The sequence below is a fragment of the Vicugna pacos genome, chromosome 15 (assembly GCF_048564905.1).
Source record: "Vicugna pacos chromosome 15, VicPac4, whole genome shotgun sequence".
NCBI lineage: Eukaryota > Metazoa > Chordata > Mammalia > Artiodactyla > Camelidae > Vicugna > Vicugna pacos.
In genome coordinates this window covers 6,558,198-6,575,022 of record NC_133001.1, presented here as the reverse complement: position 1 = coordinate 6,575,022, position 16,825 = coordinate 6,558,198, and the positions used below count along the sequence as shown (strand labels likewise).

The following is a 16,825-nucleotide window of genomic DNA, read 5'->3' as shown; positions in this document are numbered from 1 at the left end:
GACCAAGAGAAGGCAAAAGACAGACTCCAATAAATACTGGGGAAGAGGAAAGTAGTAATTTATGGAACTCAGTGGAGAAACAGAAAATTTCTATGGCTAACAGGTGCCTAGAATACATTCCAGAGCATGTTCATATGGGCTCCTGAAGAAAGTGGTCCTGGTGGCAGGGATGGATACTATATATGAACTCAACAATATGGGCTTCCCTTCTCTAAATTTGATCTGGCTACCACCACTGTTAAGTACCCAATTGCTGACAGTAGCATCCTGTTGTGATTCAGTAATGTGGTAGCAACCCTCAAGGGGATCAGTGACTTGAGACAGTAATTTTGTACTCACAGGAATACAAACTTACTGCATATTCTAGGTTGTCCTTACTGGTTTGTCATATACTAAAATTATTATATATGTACATATATACATACACACAGAGGCATGTATAAAACAAAATTTCCCTCTACATATGCCACATATTAACTTTTATAATTTCTTTTTCTGATGATAAAAGCATTATAAAAAATGAAGCTATTATTGGATTAACTTAGCCATCAGTGGAAATAACTCATTCTAAGGGACATTTGCCACTGGCAGTCACCTGCAGGTTATAATCAGCTTCCCCTCCACCCACTCAAGTACCTGAGATGCATTTCATTTTCTGCTCACCTAATACCGCCAGGAACCAGCTGGGAGAGAAAATTAAAGGTTCCCTAGTAGGCAGACATCTTTATCAGCTTCAGTGAAACCAAATTTATTCTGAAGTTCTATTCAGAATCCTTTGACCAGCCAATTCAACACAATCTCCATTCATTTCATTCAACAATGTTTACCAAGCACCTCCTTTTGTGCCAGGCACTGTTTTAGGCACTAGGCACATGGTAGCATACAAAACAGACAAAATTCCTTCTCTCAGAATTTACATCCCAGGGGCAGAGGGGGCAATAAACAAGACAATAACAAATTTTGGGTGGTGATAAGTGCTAAGAAGAGAAACAAAGCCTGGGTAAGGGTGTGGGTGTATTGGGTTATTAGAGAAGGCCTCTCTGATAATGTGAGCAGAGACTCTGGGGTGGTGTATTCCAGCAGCTGGAATAGCAGGTGCAAGAGCCCTGAGGTGGGGTGGGCTTTGCATATTGTGGAACAGTGAGGAAGCCAGTGTGGGTGGAGTGGGATCAGCAAGAAGGATGGGCAGGAGTTTAGATCTGGAGGTATCTGGATAGAAACCAGGTTATGTAGACTCTTATAGGACTAAAAGGTAGCTAAAGAGGAATGTAACTTGATTAGCTGCGTTATAACCTGACTTCCTGAGGTAATCTGCCTGTGTATATTCTTTTCTCATTTAAAAACAAAAGCCTGAACCTTCAAAGGCTTGGATTTGAAATCTGAATCTTTTGGTGGGAGAAAGCCAGCTGACCCTGCAATTCTTTCACAGGCAGTAGGCTTAGTTTAATAACTCCTGTCACTGCCATACTGGTCCACATGCTTCAAATGTTCTGGTTCAAAGATTATCAGAGACTCTTTCCATGGACTGCCCTGAGCACAGCTCTGGCAAGCTGCAGATTCACAGTATTTCTACAAACTAAAAACTACACTAACCTCTGGCTTCAAGTAAGCCTAAGTTAATAGTTATCTTTCAATTCACTGGTTCTGTTCCTTCTTCAAATAGTGCCTCATCGCCCCTTTGTCCCCAGGTAGTGGTGGTATTAAAAATATGTAACAGCTATAATTGCAAGGGTGTAGACCAATCAAACCAGAGGCTCAAGCTATAACAGGCATTAACCCTTTCGTTTCTTTTATCCGAGGGAGGTAGGTCTCGGGTAGCAGAAGGTAATGGAAGTGGAGAAGGGGAGGGGTCCCTGGGGCATTGGCTAATCACTGATGAATATGTTCCTCTGGGAAGAAAGCAACTAGGCAAGGAAGCACTCAGTGCAGGAGCAGAGAGCTTTAGTCACCAAAAAAGAGTGGTGATTCTGAGTACACTGTGCCTCCTAAGCACAAGAGAATGATGGAGGAGGTGGGGATAGCAATGCCATCTTAAACTAGGAGAGCAGAAACCTTAATATAGCGCAAATGGTAGAGTGCATGCTTAGCACGCACAAAGTCCTAGGTTCAATCCCCAGACCTGCCTCTAAAAATAAATCAATAAACCTAATTACCTCTGGCCTCTCAAAAATAAAAAAAAAAAAGAAAGAAAGGCAAAAATAAACAAATGGGGCCTAATAAAATTTATAAGCTTTTGGACAGCAAAGGAAGCCATAAACAAAATGAAAAGATAACCTCCAGAATGGGAGAAAATATTTGCAAATAATTAGACTGATAAAGGATTAATTTCCAGACTATACAAACAGCTCATAGAACTCAACAGAAAAACAAGCAACCCAATCAAAAAATGGGCGGAAGACCTAAACAGACATTTCTCCAAAGAAGACATACAGATGGCCAATAGGCACATGAAAAGGTGTTCAATACGGCTAATTATCAGAGAAATGCAAATCAAGGCTACAATGGGGTAGTATCACCTCACACCAGTCAGAATGGCCATCATTCAAAAGTCCACAGACAATAAATGCTGGAGAGGCTGTGGAGAAAAGGGAACCCTCCTCAGTGTTAGCGGGAGTGTACTTTGGTGCATCCACTATGGAAAACAGTATGAAGAGTCCTTAAAAAACTAAAAATAGATTTACCATATGATCCAGCAATCCCACTCCTGGCCATATATCTGGAAAGGATGAAAACTCCAATTCAAAAAGATACATGTACCCCAACATTCACAGCAGCACTATATACAATAGCCAAGACATGAAAGCAACCTAAATGTCCATAATGTCCATCAACAAATGATTGTATAAAGAAGATATGGTGTGTGTGTGGGTATATATATACACATATACATATACATACATATATATACATACACATATATACACTCAGCCATAAAAAAGAATAAAATAATGCCATTTGCAGCAACATGAATGGACCTAGAGATTATCATACTGAGTGAAGTAAGTCAGACCAAGAGAAATATCATATCACTTATATGTGGAATCTTAAAAAATGATACAAATGAACTTATTACAAAACAGAAAAAGAATCACAGACATAAAAAACAAACTTATGGTTACCAAAGGGGAAAGAGGGGGAGGGATAAATAAGGAGTTTGGGATTGGCAGATACAAAGTACTGTATACAGAATAGATAAACAATAAAGTCCTAATGTATAGCACTGGGAAATACATTCAATATCTTTTAATAACCTATAGTGAAAAAGAATATGAAAAAGAATATATATGTATAACTGAATCACTATGCTGTATACCAGAAAGTAACACAACATTGTAAATCAACTAAACTTCTATAAAAAAAAAAGGTGGTCAAATAATAGGCAAGATTAGTGGTAGGGTAAAGGATGCTGAAGAATCATAAAATTAATCTTGTTCTGTTGTCATGGGCACAAGCTGTCCATCTCCGTACTCAGAATTTTCAGTCTGAGATCTTTCAGTGGAATGGATGTCCTGTAGTGAGGAAAAATGATGAATGTATTTTTGGCTGGGAAACATTAAGCCAAGATTAATGCCTTGGAATTTTACTGCTGGATCAGTTGTTAACAGTGCCTAATAAGGTCTTTTCCATTGAGTTTCAAGGGAAATTTTCTTCTGACATTTTTTCAGAAAGCACAAATCTCCATTTCAGATCATGCAAAGGCTGCTTCGGTGAGTGCTTTGGAAACGCAGCTTCTACCCATTGTTGATAAAGCAGGAGTTATTGTGTGGGTTCCCTGCAGCAATTAGTCATATCAGCTTGTATTAAGATAGAGTCTAGTACTGCAAGTAATTCCCAGATACATGAGGCAGCCTGTTATTAACTCCGAAGGAGTTATGTAAGTCCTAGGATGGTTCATGTTATTGCTATCAAGGTAAGCAGAAGTTCTTTGGGCCTTGAAAGTTTCAGGGTTTCTGAGACCTTTGATGGTTAGTTTTATAATTCTACTAGTTCTCTTTATTTTTCCTGATATTTGTGGATGATAAGGACAGTGGGGTTTCTAAGTGAATGGTAATCTTTACAGAATTATTTAGTGACAGTATCAGTGAAATGTGTGATTCGGTTACTGGAAAGGTACATTGGGATTTCTCAAGTCAGAAATATAAAAAAAAGCAATTTTTTCCCTACCATTACAGCCATGCCTCTCCAGCAAGGAAAAGCCTCAACCTATCTCATGAATTGTATTTGAATGTACTCACAGTTCATTTAGAGGTGTTTCAAAGAGCCCTGAGGCTTTGGGCTCCAGTGTATATTCTATCTTCGGAGTTTTCCCAGGATTGAGTCATTGGTTTATAGGACCCACATCCTTGGCAATATCCCTAAATTATCAGTATTATTGCCAATGTGTCTCTGCTTTTGAGTAAAACCATGAAGAATTTTTGCTGAACTCCATTTTAATTGTGGCTATCTCCTTAGGTAATAGCAAAGCATTTCAAGATTCTCTAATTTGTCATTCATTTTGTAGGGGTTCTTAAGTGGTAGGTGGAGAAATCTTTGTTTCTAAAGCATTTCAAAAATCATTACCAGCCCCAAAATGTATGTACTATCAGCATAAATGTTTGCTCTCTTTTCCTTTATTAGCTGATAGGCCTGGACGAGGGCAGTTAGTGGACTTACAGAAGACCTGGGATAGCACTGCCAGCCACTTACTAGGTAAGAGACTTTGCACAAGTTATTTTTCTGAGCCTTAAATTCTTCAAATACAAAAGGGTAATAATCCTTGTCTCACAGAACTCTAAGTATTTAATGTTACTGTACAATAATCAACGAATAATACCTACCACTAAGTCGTTTACATCGGTTACCTCCTTTAATTATCAAAACCATCCTGAGATGGCCTATTACACTCGTCTCCCCGGGGCTTAGTCTCACTGCTAAGTGGCCGTGTTAGGATTCAAACTCCCATCTTTCTGATACCAGAGCCCAGTTCTTAACCCCTCTACTGCTTCTGACACTTTTCCACTGATAGATTCAAGTGCCCATGATACAGCCTGTCATACATTAGGCACTCGGTCTTTAAACATTTATAATTTACAAGTTTGGTTATCTTGGGCTTGTCCCAGGGTCTGATCTTCCCATGATGCAGGGGCAAAATTCAGTTTGGCCCAGCCCAATCAAGAACTAAATTTGACTCCCCTCCCGGGACAGGAGCCCAGACCGCGTTTATTGTGAGCTTTCAGCACTGTGAGCAAGATCCCAGGCCGTGACGAGGGGGAGGCGTCGGCGTCGCAGCAGCCAGCCAGGCACCTCGGGCCTTCCCGCCCGCCCCCGCGGGGCGTCCTTGGCAACGCGCGCGCTCACTCCCTGCCCCGCCCCGTTCGAGGCGCCGCGCCGCGGGGCGCGAGGCGGCAGTGGCCTTTGCGCCTGCGCGCGGCCGCAACAGCCGGTCGGCTGTCTCCCCCTCCTTCCCCTCCCCCTCTCCTCCTCAGCCTCCGAGAGTGAGACACCAACATGGAGCCGGAGGACCTGCCGTGGCCGGGCGAGCTCGAGGAGGACGAGGAGGAGGAGGAGGAGGCGGAGGAGGCGGAGAACTTGGAAGAGGATGAGGTGGTGATGGTGGAGGAGGTGGAGGAAGAGGAGGGGCGCAGGCTGGACGCGGACTTTAACTTTGAGAGCCAGCGTCGGGAGAGTACGGACGACGAGGACGACGAGGAGGCCAAGGCCTGGCTGCAGGCGCACCCCGGCGGGTCGCTGCCGCCGCCGTCGCTCCCGAGGCACCGCTACTCCGAGGGCGAGCTGACCAGGCCGGAGCAGGTGAGCCGAAGCCGGGGACCGTGTGGGCCGCCGTCGGGCCGGGTGGCGGGCGGTCCCTGGGCTCCTTCCTGCCGGCTCCTTCCCGCTCGGTGCCTGTCCCGGTGCCTGACAGATAATACGCGCGCCTTTAAAGGATAGTAGGGGCCGTCTCGCCTCCTGGGGCCCTGTTCTTGTCCAGGTTCCGGCCGACTGCTTACAGGTTCCCGTTCTTTCTGACAAAGACCTCTCTTGTTCCCTCCCCCTCGACGGGCCCCGGCTGTTTTGAACTACACCTGATGTTCAGAGGAGACAGGGTTCCCAACGTGGGGGTAGTTAAGAAACGCTTTGGGGAGGAGGCGGGGCTTATCATACCCTGAAGGAGGAGAAAGGGGGCGTGTACGGGTGGAGAGGGTGGTTGCCCGGGGACTATCTTGTTGAGGAGACAAGTAGGAGATTAGTTTGCTTGGAGGGCGGGACTCCCCTTGAGGGAGTAAGTGTGAATTGTGTACACCGCGTGAGTAGTCAGTCTCTAGAGGCCCCTCTTTTGTAGCAATAAAGGAGTCCCCAGCCTGTAGGAGGGGCTTAGAAATGCTGGAGGCTTAACGCTGCAGCTCCCAGTAGTCTGAGAAACTAGAAACAGCTGATTTTATGGTTGGCTCCTGAAGATCATTTTGAAAATAACTGCGTTTAATTAATTCCCTTTCAGAGAGCAAAAAAAAAAAAAAGTTTTTCTATACAATTCGGATAGCAAGTCATCAGACATTTATTAAGTTTCTATTCTGTGAAAGGTACATTGTGGGGACAAAAAGAAGCCTAGGCTTTATTGTCTAGGACTGTTCCTTACAGAAGATGTCCACTGTGCAGAGTGTAACAGCACGCTACAACAATAGAAAAGACAGAAAAGACTATATAGACCTGTGCTGTTCAGTGCAGAAGTCATAGCCTCGTGTGGCTCTTTACAACGTAATTTGTTAACATTAAATATAAATTGTACTAACCACTTTTCAAGTGCTCAGTAGCCGCACTTGACTAGTAGCTATGTAATTGGACAGTATAGGTGTATAATAATTTGATCATTTCAGAAAGTTCTACTGGACATGCCGTAGACTGTTGATCATTAAAGAGCAGAAGTTGTTGTTTTGCCTGGTAAATATTCCGGTTGGTACTTAATTCATTGAACATATGCTACTGAGCATGGACCACACATTGTTCTAGATGCTGTGAAATCTTGGTGAACCCAAATATTTTTTATCTCTGCCTTTCTAGCGTATAGAGTCTAGAGGGAAAGGCAGGCAAAATTCAGTTGGTCACATAAATAAAAGGAAAACTGTTAGTTGCTGAGATGCTTTGAAAACATACAGTAAGGGAATCTGACCTTGTCAGTGAAGCTGGGGAAAACTTCCCTGAGGAAGTTATGATAGAGCTGAGATCTGAAAACAGGTTAAGATTAACCAGGCAGAGGGGGAAAGGAAAGCCTTCTGGCTGAGCGAAAGGCACATGGAAAGGTACTGTTAGAGCATGACATTTTCAAGGAACCAAAAACCAGTATGGGTTGAGTACCGACTTCAAGGATTTCTGTGCTCTGCCAGGGATTGGGGAGCTTTATTTCGGGGATTTTGGGAAGTTGCTGAAAATGTTTTAAACAAAGAGGTGTATATGATAAGATTTGTGTTTTCAGAAAGACCACTGTAGCAGAGAACAGCTTTGACAGCAGTGTGAAGTGGGGAGCAGCAGTAATAAGTCAGGGATGCTAGTTAGAATGCAGTATTGCTGGGCAAATGATGATGATATTCTGGAATAGGGAAGTGTTGTTGGGATGTAGAGAAAAGTGGACTGATTTGAGAGATATTTAAGAAGTAAAATAATCACACTGATAGCACTAATTTTACATTATCATTGCACTAATAATGAATTAGATGTGGACCATGAGGGCAAGAAGGTGTCCAAGTGTTAGGTTATTGGATAAATGGTTGTGCCAGATAATTGAAATATGGCCAAGTTTGTGGTGGGGTGGTGGCCATTGTTGGGGGTGGGGGTGATAGGTGTTAAGATTGTGAGTTTGGTTTTGGAGATTAGAGGAGGGGTCTGGGCTAGAGATTTCAACTTGTAAGTTATCTGCATATGGGTCATAATTAAAGCCACACTTGTGGATGAGGTCTCCTAACTTCAATTTTGTTCTATGACTTCTTATTTTAATAACTGTTAATATTTAAATTTAATATTACTAGAAGAATATTTTAATTAAACCACTTTAACTCTTACTACAGCCAGTGTGAAAAAATTATCCTTTTTAACAGTGATCTATATGTAATAGAAAATCTTGCTTCTTAGAGCCCAGAGTGTTTTTCCTTAGAGGTGCTTTTTGTTTGTTTTTTGAGAGAAATTGTATATTCTCATATTTACCCTGGAGGGTATTTAAAGGTATAGATGATGTGCTGTATTAAAGGTAATTTTCAGATTATATAAAGAGTATTAAGGTAATTTTTAATTTTTTTAGTTCACTGACATTAAAATTTGCTGGCATTAAGTCTCTTGCTAGAAATTTATGAACTATAAAGGTTTTGAAGATGAATTTGTTGTGTGGTGTTTAATGCAGTAGAGTCAAAGGAAGAGAAGCGGTAGGAAACATTAATTTCATTCAGTTTAGTCTCAAGTTAAATGACAAAATTGTAATATTTGATTCATTCTCATCTATCTCTCACTGGACAATAAGGATGTTCTAGTGGTAATGTGTAAGATACTCATTAAGTTCACAAGTCCGGTTAGTGACACTGTGCTAAGGCATGAAACTGTTTAAATTCAATGCAAAATGTGACCAGCCTTAACACCTGGGTCTTTTTAAGAGTTCAGGAAAGTGGGTGCTTCAGAACCTTTTCTTTGTTGGTCTTATGTTGGTCCTGCAGACCACTAAACATGGACAATTTTAGATACCTCTCCTTGTAGTTCATGAGCCTAAATTTCTTTTTTTTTAACATTTTTTTATTGATTTGTAATCATTTTACAATGTTGTGTCAAATTCCAGTGTTCAACACAATTTTTCAGTCATGAGCCTAAATTTCTGAACTATACTGGGGAAAATAATTGTGTGTATTGGTATCACTAGAAATTGTTGGTCTCCAACTTTTTATTTTGTATTTTTATTATTTATTTTCTTCCAGTTTTATTGAGATATAATTAACATATAGCACTGTATACATTTAAGGTATACAGTGTAATGATTTGACTTATATGCATCATGAAATGATTATCACAGTAAGTTTAGTGAACATCCATCATCTCATATACATAGAAAATTAAAGAAATAGAAAAAAGTTTTTTCTTCTGGTGGTGAGAAGTCTTAGGATTTAGTCTTAGGATTTAATCTTCATATACAACATATAGCAGTGTTAATTATATTTATCATGTTGTACATTACATCCCTAGCACTTATTTATCCTATAATTGGAAGTTCGTACCCTTTGACCTCGTAGTCTCCAGCTTTTAACTGGGTCATCAACAGTGCTTGGAAATCTTTGTGTTTCCTCCCTCAGCTTTTTCTGCATTTTCACTCTCATCCTCTAGCCCTCATGCAGTGTTCATCCTCCCATCAGCAGGTTACCATTTCATAGAAGGAAAGAACTCAGGCCTGAACCCCTTCTCCTTCTTGCTCTTTATCTCCAAATTTATCTACACTGTACACTTCTTAGTCTTTTTTGAACTATTAATACAGATTTTATTCTTGTGTTAATCCTTTCTTGTGCTCTTAGGATAAAAACTATCAATTATAGTGTGTTTTTCTCTTAAGGAAGTACTGGATTTTATTTTCAGATATTTTATAATGATAATGGTTTTAAGTTTTTAAAAAGTTGCTTTCTTGACCTGTCTTTGTCAAATTTGGCATCTGAATTATGCCGTTTTCATGCAAGATACTGGGAAGATTTTTATTTTTCTATGTCTTGGAACAGTTTAAGAAATGTAAGAATTTTTCTTGCATGTTTGAAAAATTATCACTGGTGAAACTACTTTGCCTCTGGATTCCTTTCAGGGTTATAATCTATATATACTCTCACTTTCTTTGGGTTAATTTTGGTAATTTATGATTTTTCTAGCAAATCATTTCAGCAAAGGTTTGTAGTTAATTATAATGGAGTGCTACATAGCATTCTTTATTTTTTTCGTTGTATCTGTGGTTATTTCCATTTCTCATTCCTGAGTTTGTGTTATTATGTTTTTTCTGTTTATCTGACTAGCTATGGATTTATTTTGTTCATCCTAGGAAACAGCTCTTAGATTTAGATTTAATTCTATTGCTTTCTGTCATTTAACTTGTTAATTGCAGTTTCATCTTTCACTATTTCCCTAGATTTATTTTGGTTTATTTATTTTTACTTAATTTGTTGAAAGCTTAACTGGCTTATTTTAAAGCATGTTTAACACCTTTGTTGAGATATGTCATATACCATACAACTTACCCTTAATTTAAAGTGCATAATTCAGTGGGTTTCAGTATACTAATAGATATGTGCAACTGTCACCACAGTCAATTTTAGAGCATTTTCGTTACCTTAAAAAGAAACCCTGTATACTTTATCACCCCTCTAGCTTCCATTTCTCTAAGTAACCATTAATCTGCTTTCTCTCTCTTTAGATTTGCCTGTTGAATATAAATGGAATCATATAATATGTGATCTTTTATGACTGGCTTCTTTCACTTAGCATAAAATGTTTTAAGGAAACATCCATGTATATATATAACATCAGTATTTCATTCCTTTTTATGACTTAATAATATTCCATTGTATGTATATGCTGCATTTTGTTTATTCATTCATGAGCTGATGGACATTTGGGTTTTTTCTACCTGTTTCTATCTCAAAATATTTGAAAATTCTCTTTGTGATTTCTTTTTTTTAACCCATTGGTTATTTAAGAGTCTCTTAATTTCTACATATTTGTGAATTTCCTCAATTTCCTTCTGTTACTGACTTCTAATTTTATTCCATTTTGGCTGGGGAGTATATTTTCCACAGTTTCAATTATTCAAAAAGATTTGAGGCTTCTTTTGTGGTCTTACATATGATCTCTCCTGGAGTTGTTCCATGTTTGCTGAGAAGAATGTGCATTCTGCTGCTCTAGGGTAGAGTATTCTATAATATCCATAGATATAATTTGTTTACAGTGGTGTTCACATCTTGTATTTCCTTGTTGGTCTTATCACAAGACAAAAAGGTGTCTATCCTTTTGTTTTTTTAATTAATACTTTTTTTTTTGGAGCAGTTTTATATTTAGCAGAAAGTAACAGAATTCCCATTTATCTTTTCCCCCTCCCCTATTTTTTTTTTATTATTAACATCTTGCATTAAGGTGATACATTAAGGTGTTATAATTGGTAATTCAGTATTGATACATTATTTCTGTTCATTTGTTTTTTGGGGAGGGAGGTAATTAGGTTAACTTATTTATTTATTTTTTTAGAGGAGATGCTGGGGATTGAACCCAGGACTTCGTGTATGCTAAGCATGTGCTCTACTACTTGAGCTATAACCTTCCCTCTTGTACTTTATTATTAATTAAAGTCCATCATTTGTATTAGGGTTCACTTTTTGTACATTCTATGGGTTTTGACAAATGTATCATTTATCATACATATGACATATACCAACTATTACCATATCACACAGAATAGTTTCACTGCCTAAAAATCCCTGTGCTCTGTTAGTCCCTCCCTTCCTCTGAAACCTTGGCAACTGCTGACATTTTTACTGCTACACAGTTTTGCTTTTCTCCAGAAAGTCATAGTTAGAATCGTGCAGTATGTATGTATGTAGCCTTTTCAAAATAGCTTCTTTCACTTAGCAGTGTGCGTTGTATTTAAGGTTCTTCCTCATGTCTTTTCATGGTTTTGTAGCTCGTTTCTTTTTTTCATCTTGATTTATTTATTTTTTCTAGTTGTGGTAACATGTAAATGACATAAAGCTTACCATTTTAACCATTTTTAAGTGACATTGAGTACATTCACATTGCTTTATAACCTTCACCACCATCCATCTCCAGAATCTTCATCTTTACAAACTGACACTTTAACATCTCTGCCATATCTAAGGCTAGTTCTGATGCCCTGAGGATATCTCTTCGAACTAACTTTTGTTTGTTTTTGTCTTTTTAGTATGTCTTGTAATTTTTTGTTGAAAGCCAGACATGTACTGAATAAATATGATATGGAAGGAACTAAAATAAATAGACCGTTGGTGTGCAGTTTTATGTTTATCTGGTTAGAGGTGATTTTGTGTTTATTATTTGCTGTAGCTGAAGGCATCAAAGGCTAAAATTTCCTTTGGTGACCTTGTTTTTGACTCCTCTGGTGTCTTTGGGTTCCCTAAAGACATCTTCTTAAGTAAGGTCTGTTCTTTCTTTCGTAGTCCCCTGTTATCAGAGACCTATTGATGTAGTGGTAAGGTAGTGGGTGAGGGGAGGTGTTCTATAGTCCTATTATTAGGTCTTAGTCTTTCCCTAGGCTGTGGTCTTCACTAGGGTTTCTCATTGTTTTTCCCTTAAGTGAGACAGGAAAACTAGAAGGGGGCTGGAGTTGGTAATTTCCCTTCTTCTACCTTACTTAGTCTTTGGTAAAATCTTAGGCTCTGGTGAAATAGTTTCTTTTGAGGTCAGGCCTTGTTAAGAACAAAATGCGCTGGACTTATTTTAGAATGGCTTTTTTCCCCCTCCCCCTGCTGAAAGCAAAAGATTTTTCTCTGATCTTAACTGTCGGAATCTGGTATAGTTCCTGGAAGTAAAATTCGTAAAAGTATGGGAGCCCTTCTATGACTATTTCCCTAGAGTTTTTTTGATCTCAGGGTTGTCTACCCTGACTCTCTGGCAATTTGTCAATTACAATTTAGACTTTCCTACCCTAATACTGGTCCCCATGGTGGTATCTGCTTCTGGCATTCTGTTCCATTGAGTAGTGATTCTCTGTATCTGCTTGTCTGTCTCTCCAATTTTGGGGACTGTGGCTTGCCCTTGATTTCAGTTCTTTGATGGATGTAAGAAGATTTGTTGATTTTAATTTGTTCAGCTTTTTTCTTTTTGTGGGGATGGGAGTGATGATTTCCTCACTGCATGCTGGAGCAGAGCTTTGTTTTGGTTGTTTTAAACAGACTTTATTTTTTAGAGCAATTTTAGTTTCAAAGAAAAATTGAGCAGACAGTACAGAGATTTTCCTTCTACCTCCTTCCCTCACACCACATGCACAGCCTCTTCCACACCACACCAAAGAGCCCACACCAGAGTGTAGTACGTTTGTTACAATAGATGAACCTACGTTGACATCCAAAGCCAGACTTTACATTAGGGTTCACTTTTGGTATTGTACATTCTGTGGTTTTTGACAAATGTATCATGGCATGTATCCACCATTATAGTACAATATAGTTTTCTCCATATATATTCATGACTCGGTAGCTCATTTCTTTTTAGTGCTGAATAATACTACATTGTCTGGATGTACCACAGTTTATCCATTCACCTACTAAAGGATATCTTAGTTGCTTTCAAGTTTTGGCACTTATGAGTGAAGCTGTGCTAAATATTCCTGTGCAGGTTTTTATGTGGACATATGTTTTCAGTCTAACTGGGTCAATCCCAAGGAGCCTGATTACAGATTGTATGCTAATAATATGTTCAGCATCTTTTCATATGCTTATTTTTCAGCTGTATATCTTCTTTGGTGATCTATTTCCGACTTTCTAACTGGGTTGTTTGTTATTGTGTTGTGGAGTTTTAGGAGTTCTTTGTGTATTTTGGTTAAAGGGCCTTTATCAGATATGTCTTATACAAATATTATCTCCCTGTCTGTGGCTTGTCTTCTCATTCTCTTGACATTGTCTTTCACAGAACAAAAATTTTCAGTTTTGGTTAGTCCAGCTTATCAATTATTTCTTTCAAGGATTGTGCCTTTGGTGTTGTACCTAAAAAGTCATCCCATACCCAAGGACAACCAGGTTTTCTCCTATATTATCTTCTAGTAGTTTTATAGTTTTTACAGTTTTGCATTCAGCATTTACATCTATGATCCATTTTGAGTTAAATTTTGTGAAGGGTATAAAATCTGTGTCTCGTTTCACTTTTGCATGTGGATGTCCAGTTGTTCCAGCACCATTTGTTGGAAAGACTGTCTTTATTCCATTACATTGCCTTTGTTCTTTTGTTAAAGATAAATTGTCTCTTATTTATCTGGGTCTATTTCTGGGCTTTGTTGTGTTATGTGATCTATTTGTCTAGTCTTTTGCCAATACTGCGCTGTCTTGATTACTTGTAGCTTTACAGAAAGTCTTTAAGTCAGATAGTATCAGTTCTCCCACTTTGACTTTTTCAATTTTTTGCTGGCTCTTCTGGGTCTTTTGACTCTCTAGGTAAACTTTAGAACCAGTTTGTCAATATCCACAAAATAATTTGCTTGGATTTTGAATTGTATTGACTCCATACAGCAAGTTGGGAGGAACTGACATGTTGACCATCTTGAGTCTTTCTAACTATGAACATGGGCTGTCTGTCCGTTTAATTAGTTCTTCTTTGATTTCTTTCATCAGAGTTTTATAGCTTCCCTCACATAGATTTTGTACATATTTTGTTAGATTTATACCTAAGTATTTAATTTTGGGGGGAGCTAATGTGAATGGTAGTATGTTTTTAATTTCAAATTCCAATTGTTCATTCCTGGTATATAGGAATGCCATTGACTTTTGTTCTGATATTCTTTTCTTTTCTTTTCTTTTCTTTTTTTTTAAGTATTATAAGAATCACACACAGAATCTTGATCCATCCACTTTTGGCAAGTTTAGTTTTGAGTCTAATTATTTTGAATTATCTCTTTTCCCCTTCATTTCTGTTGGTTTTTACTTAAGGTATTTTGGAACTCTGATGTTAGGTGCATATTTTTTATTGTTATGTGTTCTTGGTGGATTGACCCTTTTATCATTCTGAAGTGTCCCTCTTTATCTTTAGTAACCTTTGTTTTGATTTTTTTTTTATATTACTGTAGCCACTCTCTCTTTTGTGATTGTTTTCGTGGTAAATCTTTTTTTCATCCTTCTACTTTCAACCTGTTTGTATTTTCAGCCTAAAGTATGTCTCCTGTAGACAGTATGTAGTTGAATCTTGTTTTTCATGTAGTCTAACTGCCTTTGATTTTATCATTTAATTCATTTACATTAAGTGCTAGTGATATGTTTGGATTTATATCTGCTGTTTAGCTTTTTATTTTCTGTATGTCTCATGTTTTTTGTTCCTTTAGTCCTTATATTGCCACCTTTTGTACTAAGTGCATATCTTTCTCTCATATCATTTTAATTCTAATGATTTCTAAAATTATAATTCTTGAGTTATTTTCTAGGGCTTACAATATGCATCTTAACTTATCAGAACCTGCTTCAGATTCACTAGGAATTAGTTCCAGTGAAATATAGAAACTTTATGCCTATATAGCTCTATTTCCTACTCCCCTTTTAATGTTATTATTGTTGCACATATGTCTATATCTGTTATATACCCAGTAATATACTGTTATAGTTAATACTTTTATCATACGTCTTTTGAGGAATCTTAGAGAAGGGAGAATGACAAGTAGCTATTGGTAGAATTTATCATGTTATAATCTTCTTTTGTCCCCTTTTTTGTACTCTTCATTTTTCCCCTTCTTTTGAGTTTTCATCTGGTGTCATTTCCTTACTCCAATACAGGTCTGTTTCTGTTGACCTCCTTTGTGTGGTTGTTGTCAAATATATTTCTATATGTTATAGGCCCCAAAGTACAATTAGATATATATTGTTTCATACAATTGCTTTTTAGATGATTGAAGGGAAGAAAGGAGGAGAAATATGCAATTATACTATCTTTTGCAATTGCCTGCAAATTTGCTTTGATTCTTTGTTATTTTGCATAAATTTGAATTACTCTCTAGAGTCACTTGCTTTCATCCTGAAGACATTCCCTTCGTATTTCCTGTAAAACAGGTTTGTTATCGAGCAATTTTTTTTAATCTGGGGATTGAAAGTTTTTTTAAAAATTTTAATTGTGGACATATACAAAATTTACCATCTTAACCATTTTAAAGTATACAGTTTAATAATGATAAATACATTAACATTTTTGTGCAGCTAATGTCCAGAACTCTTTTCATCTTGCAAAACTGAAACTCTGTTAAGCAACTCCCCGTTCTCCCTCACCCTAGCCCAGCAATCACCATTCTACTTTCTGTTTCTATGAATTTGATTGCTCTGGATACCTCATTTAAGTGGAATCATGTGGAATCATACAGTATTTGTCTTTTGTGCCTGGCTTATTTCACTTAGCTTAATGTCCTCAAGGTTCTTCCGTGTTGTAGCGTGTGACAATATTAGTTTCCTTTTTAAGGCTGAATAATTTTCCATTGTATGTATGTATCATACTTTTTTGGCCCTTTATCAGTTGATAAGACAGTTGGGTTGCTTCTACCTATTGGCTATTGTGAATAGTGGTGCTGTGAACATGAGTTTGCAAATATCTCTTTGAGAGCTTGCCTTCAGTTCTTTTGGATATATATCCAGAAGTGGAATTGCTGGATCATATGGTAGTTATACTTTTAGTTTTCTGAGGACCTCCCTACTGTTTCCCATAGTGGTTGCATCATTTTGTAGTCCACCAGCATTACATAAGAGTTCCAGTTTCTCCACATCCTTGCCAACATTTGTTATTTTCTCTTTTTTTGATAGTAGCCATCTTTGATGAGTGTGAGGTGATGGCTCATTGTAGTTTTGATTTGCATTTCTCTAATGATTAGTGATGTTGAGCATCTTTTCATGTGCCTATTGGCCATTTGTATATGTTTGGAGAAATGTCTCTGCAAGTTCTTTGCCCATTTGTTAAATTTTTTTTTTTTTGGAGTTTTAGGAGTTCTTTATATAGTCTGGATATTAATCTTTTATCAGATATATGATTTGCAGATACTTTCTCCCATTCTATGGATTACCTCTTTACTATTTTGGTGGTGTCTTTTTACGTACAGAGGTTTGTTTTAATTAATTTTAATTTTAATTAATTTGTT

At 37.9% G+C, this 16,825-nt stretch overlaps 2 protein-coding genes across 3 annotated transcripts in view; both read left to right on the top strand.

The window, feature by feature from the left end:
- The window catches only part of LOC102538218 (retinol dehydrogenase 12-like), a 305,649-nt gene that overhangs the window by 157,344 nt on the left and 131,480 nt on the right, over positions 1–16,825 (top strand). The gene's annotated exons all lie outside the window — the stretch shown is intronic.
- ALMS1 (ALMS1 centrosome and basal body associated protein) overlaps positions 5,458–16,825 on the top strand; it is a 135,787-nt gene continuing 124,419 nt past the window's right edge. For both annotated transcript variants that reach the window (XM_072937564.1, XM_072937565.1), the window contains exon 1: positions 5,458–5,790. In XM_072937564.1, the coding sequence (XP_072793665.1) occupies positions 5,488–5,790 (303 nt within the window). In that variant the 5' untranslated portion in view covers positions 5,458–5,487. The remainder of the gene's footprint in view (positions 5,791–16,825) is intronic.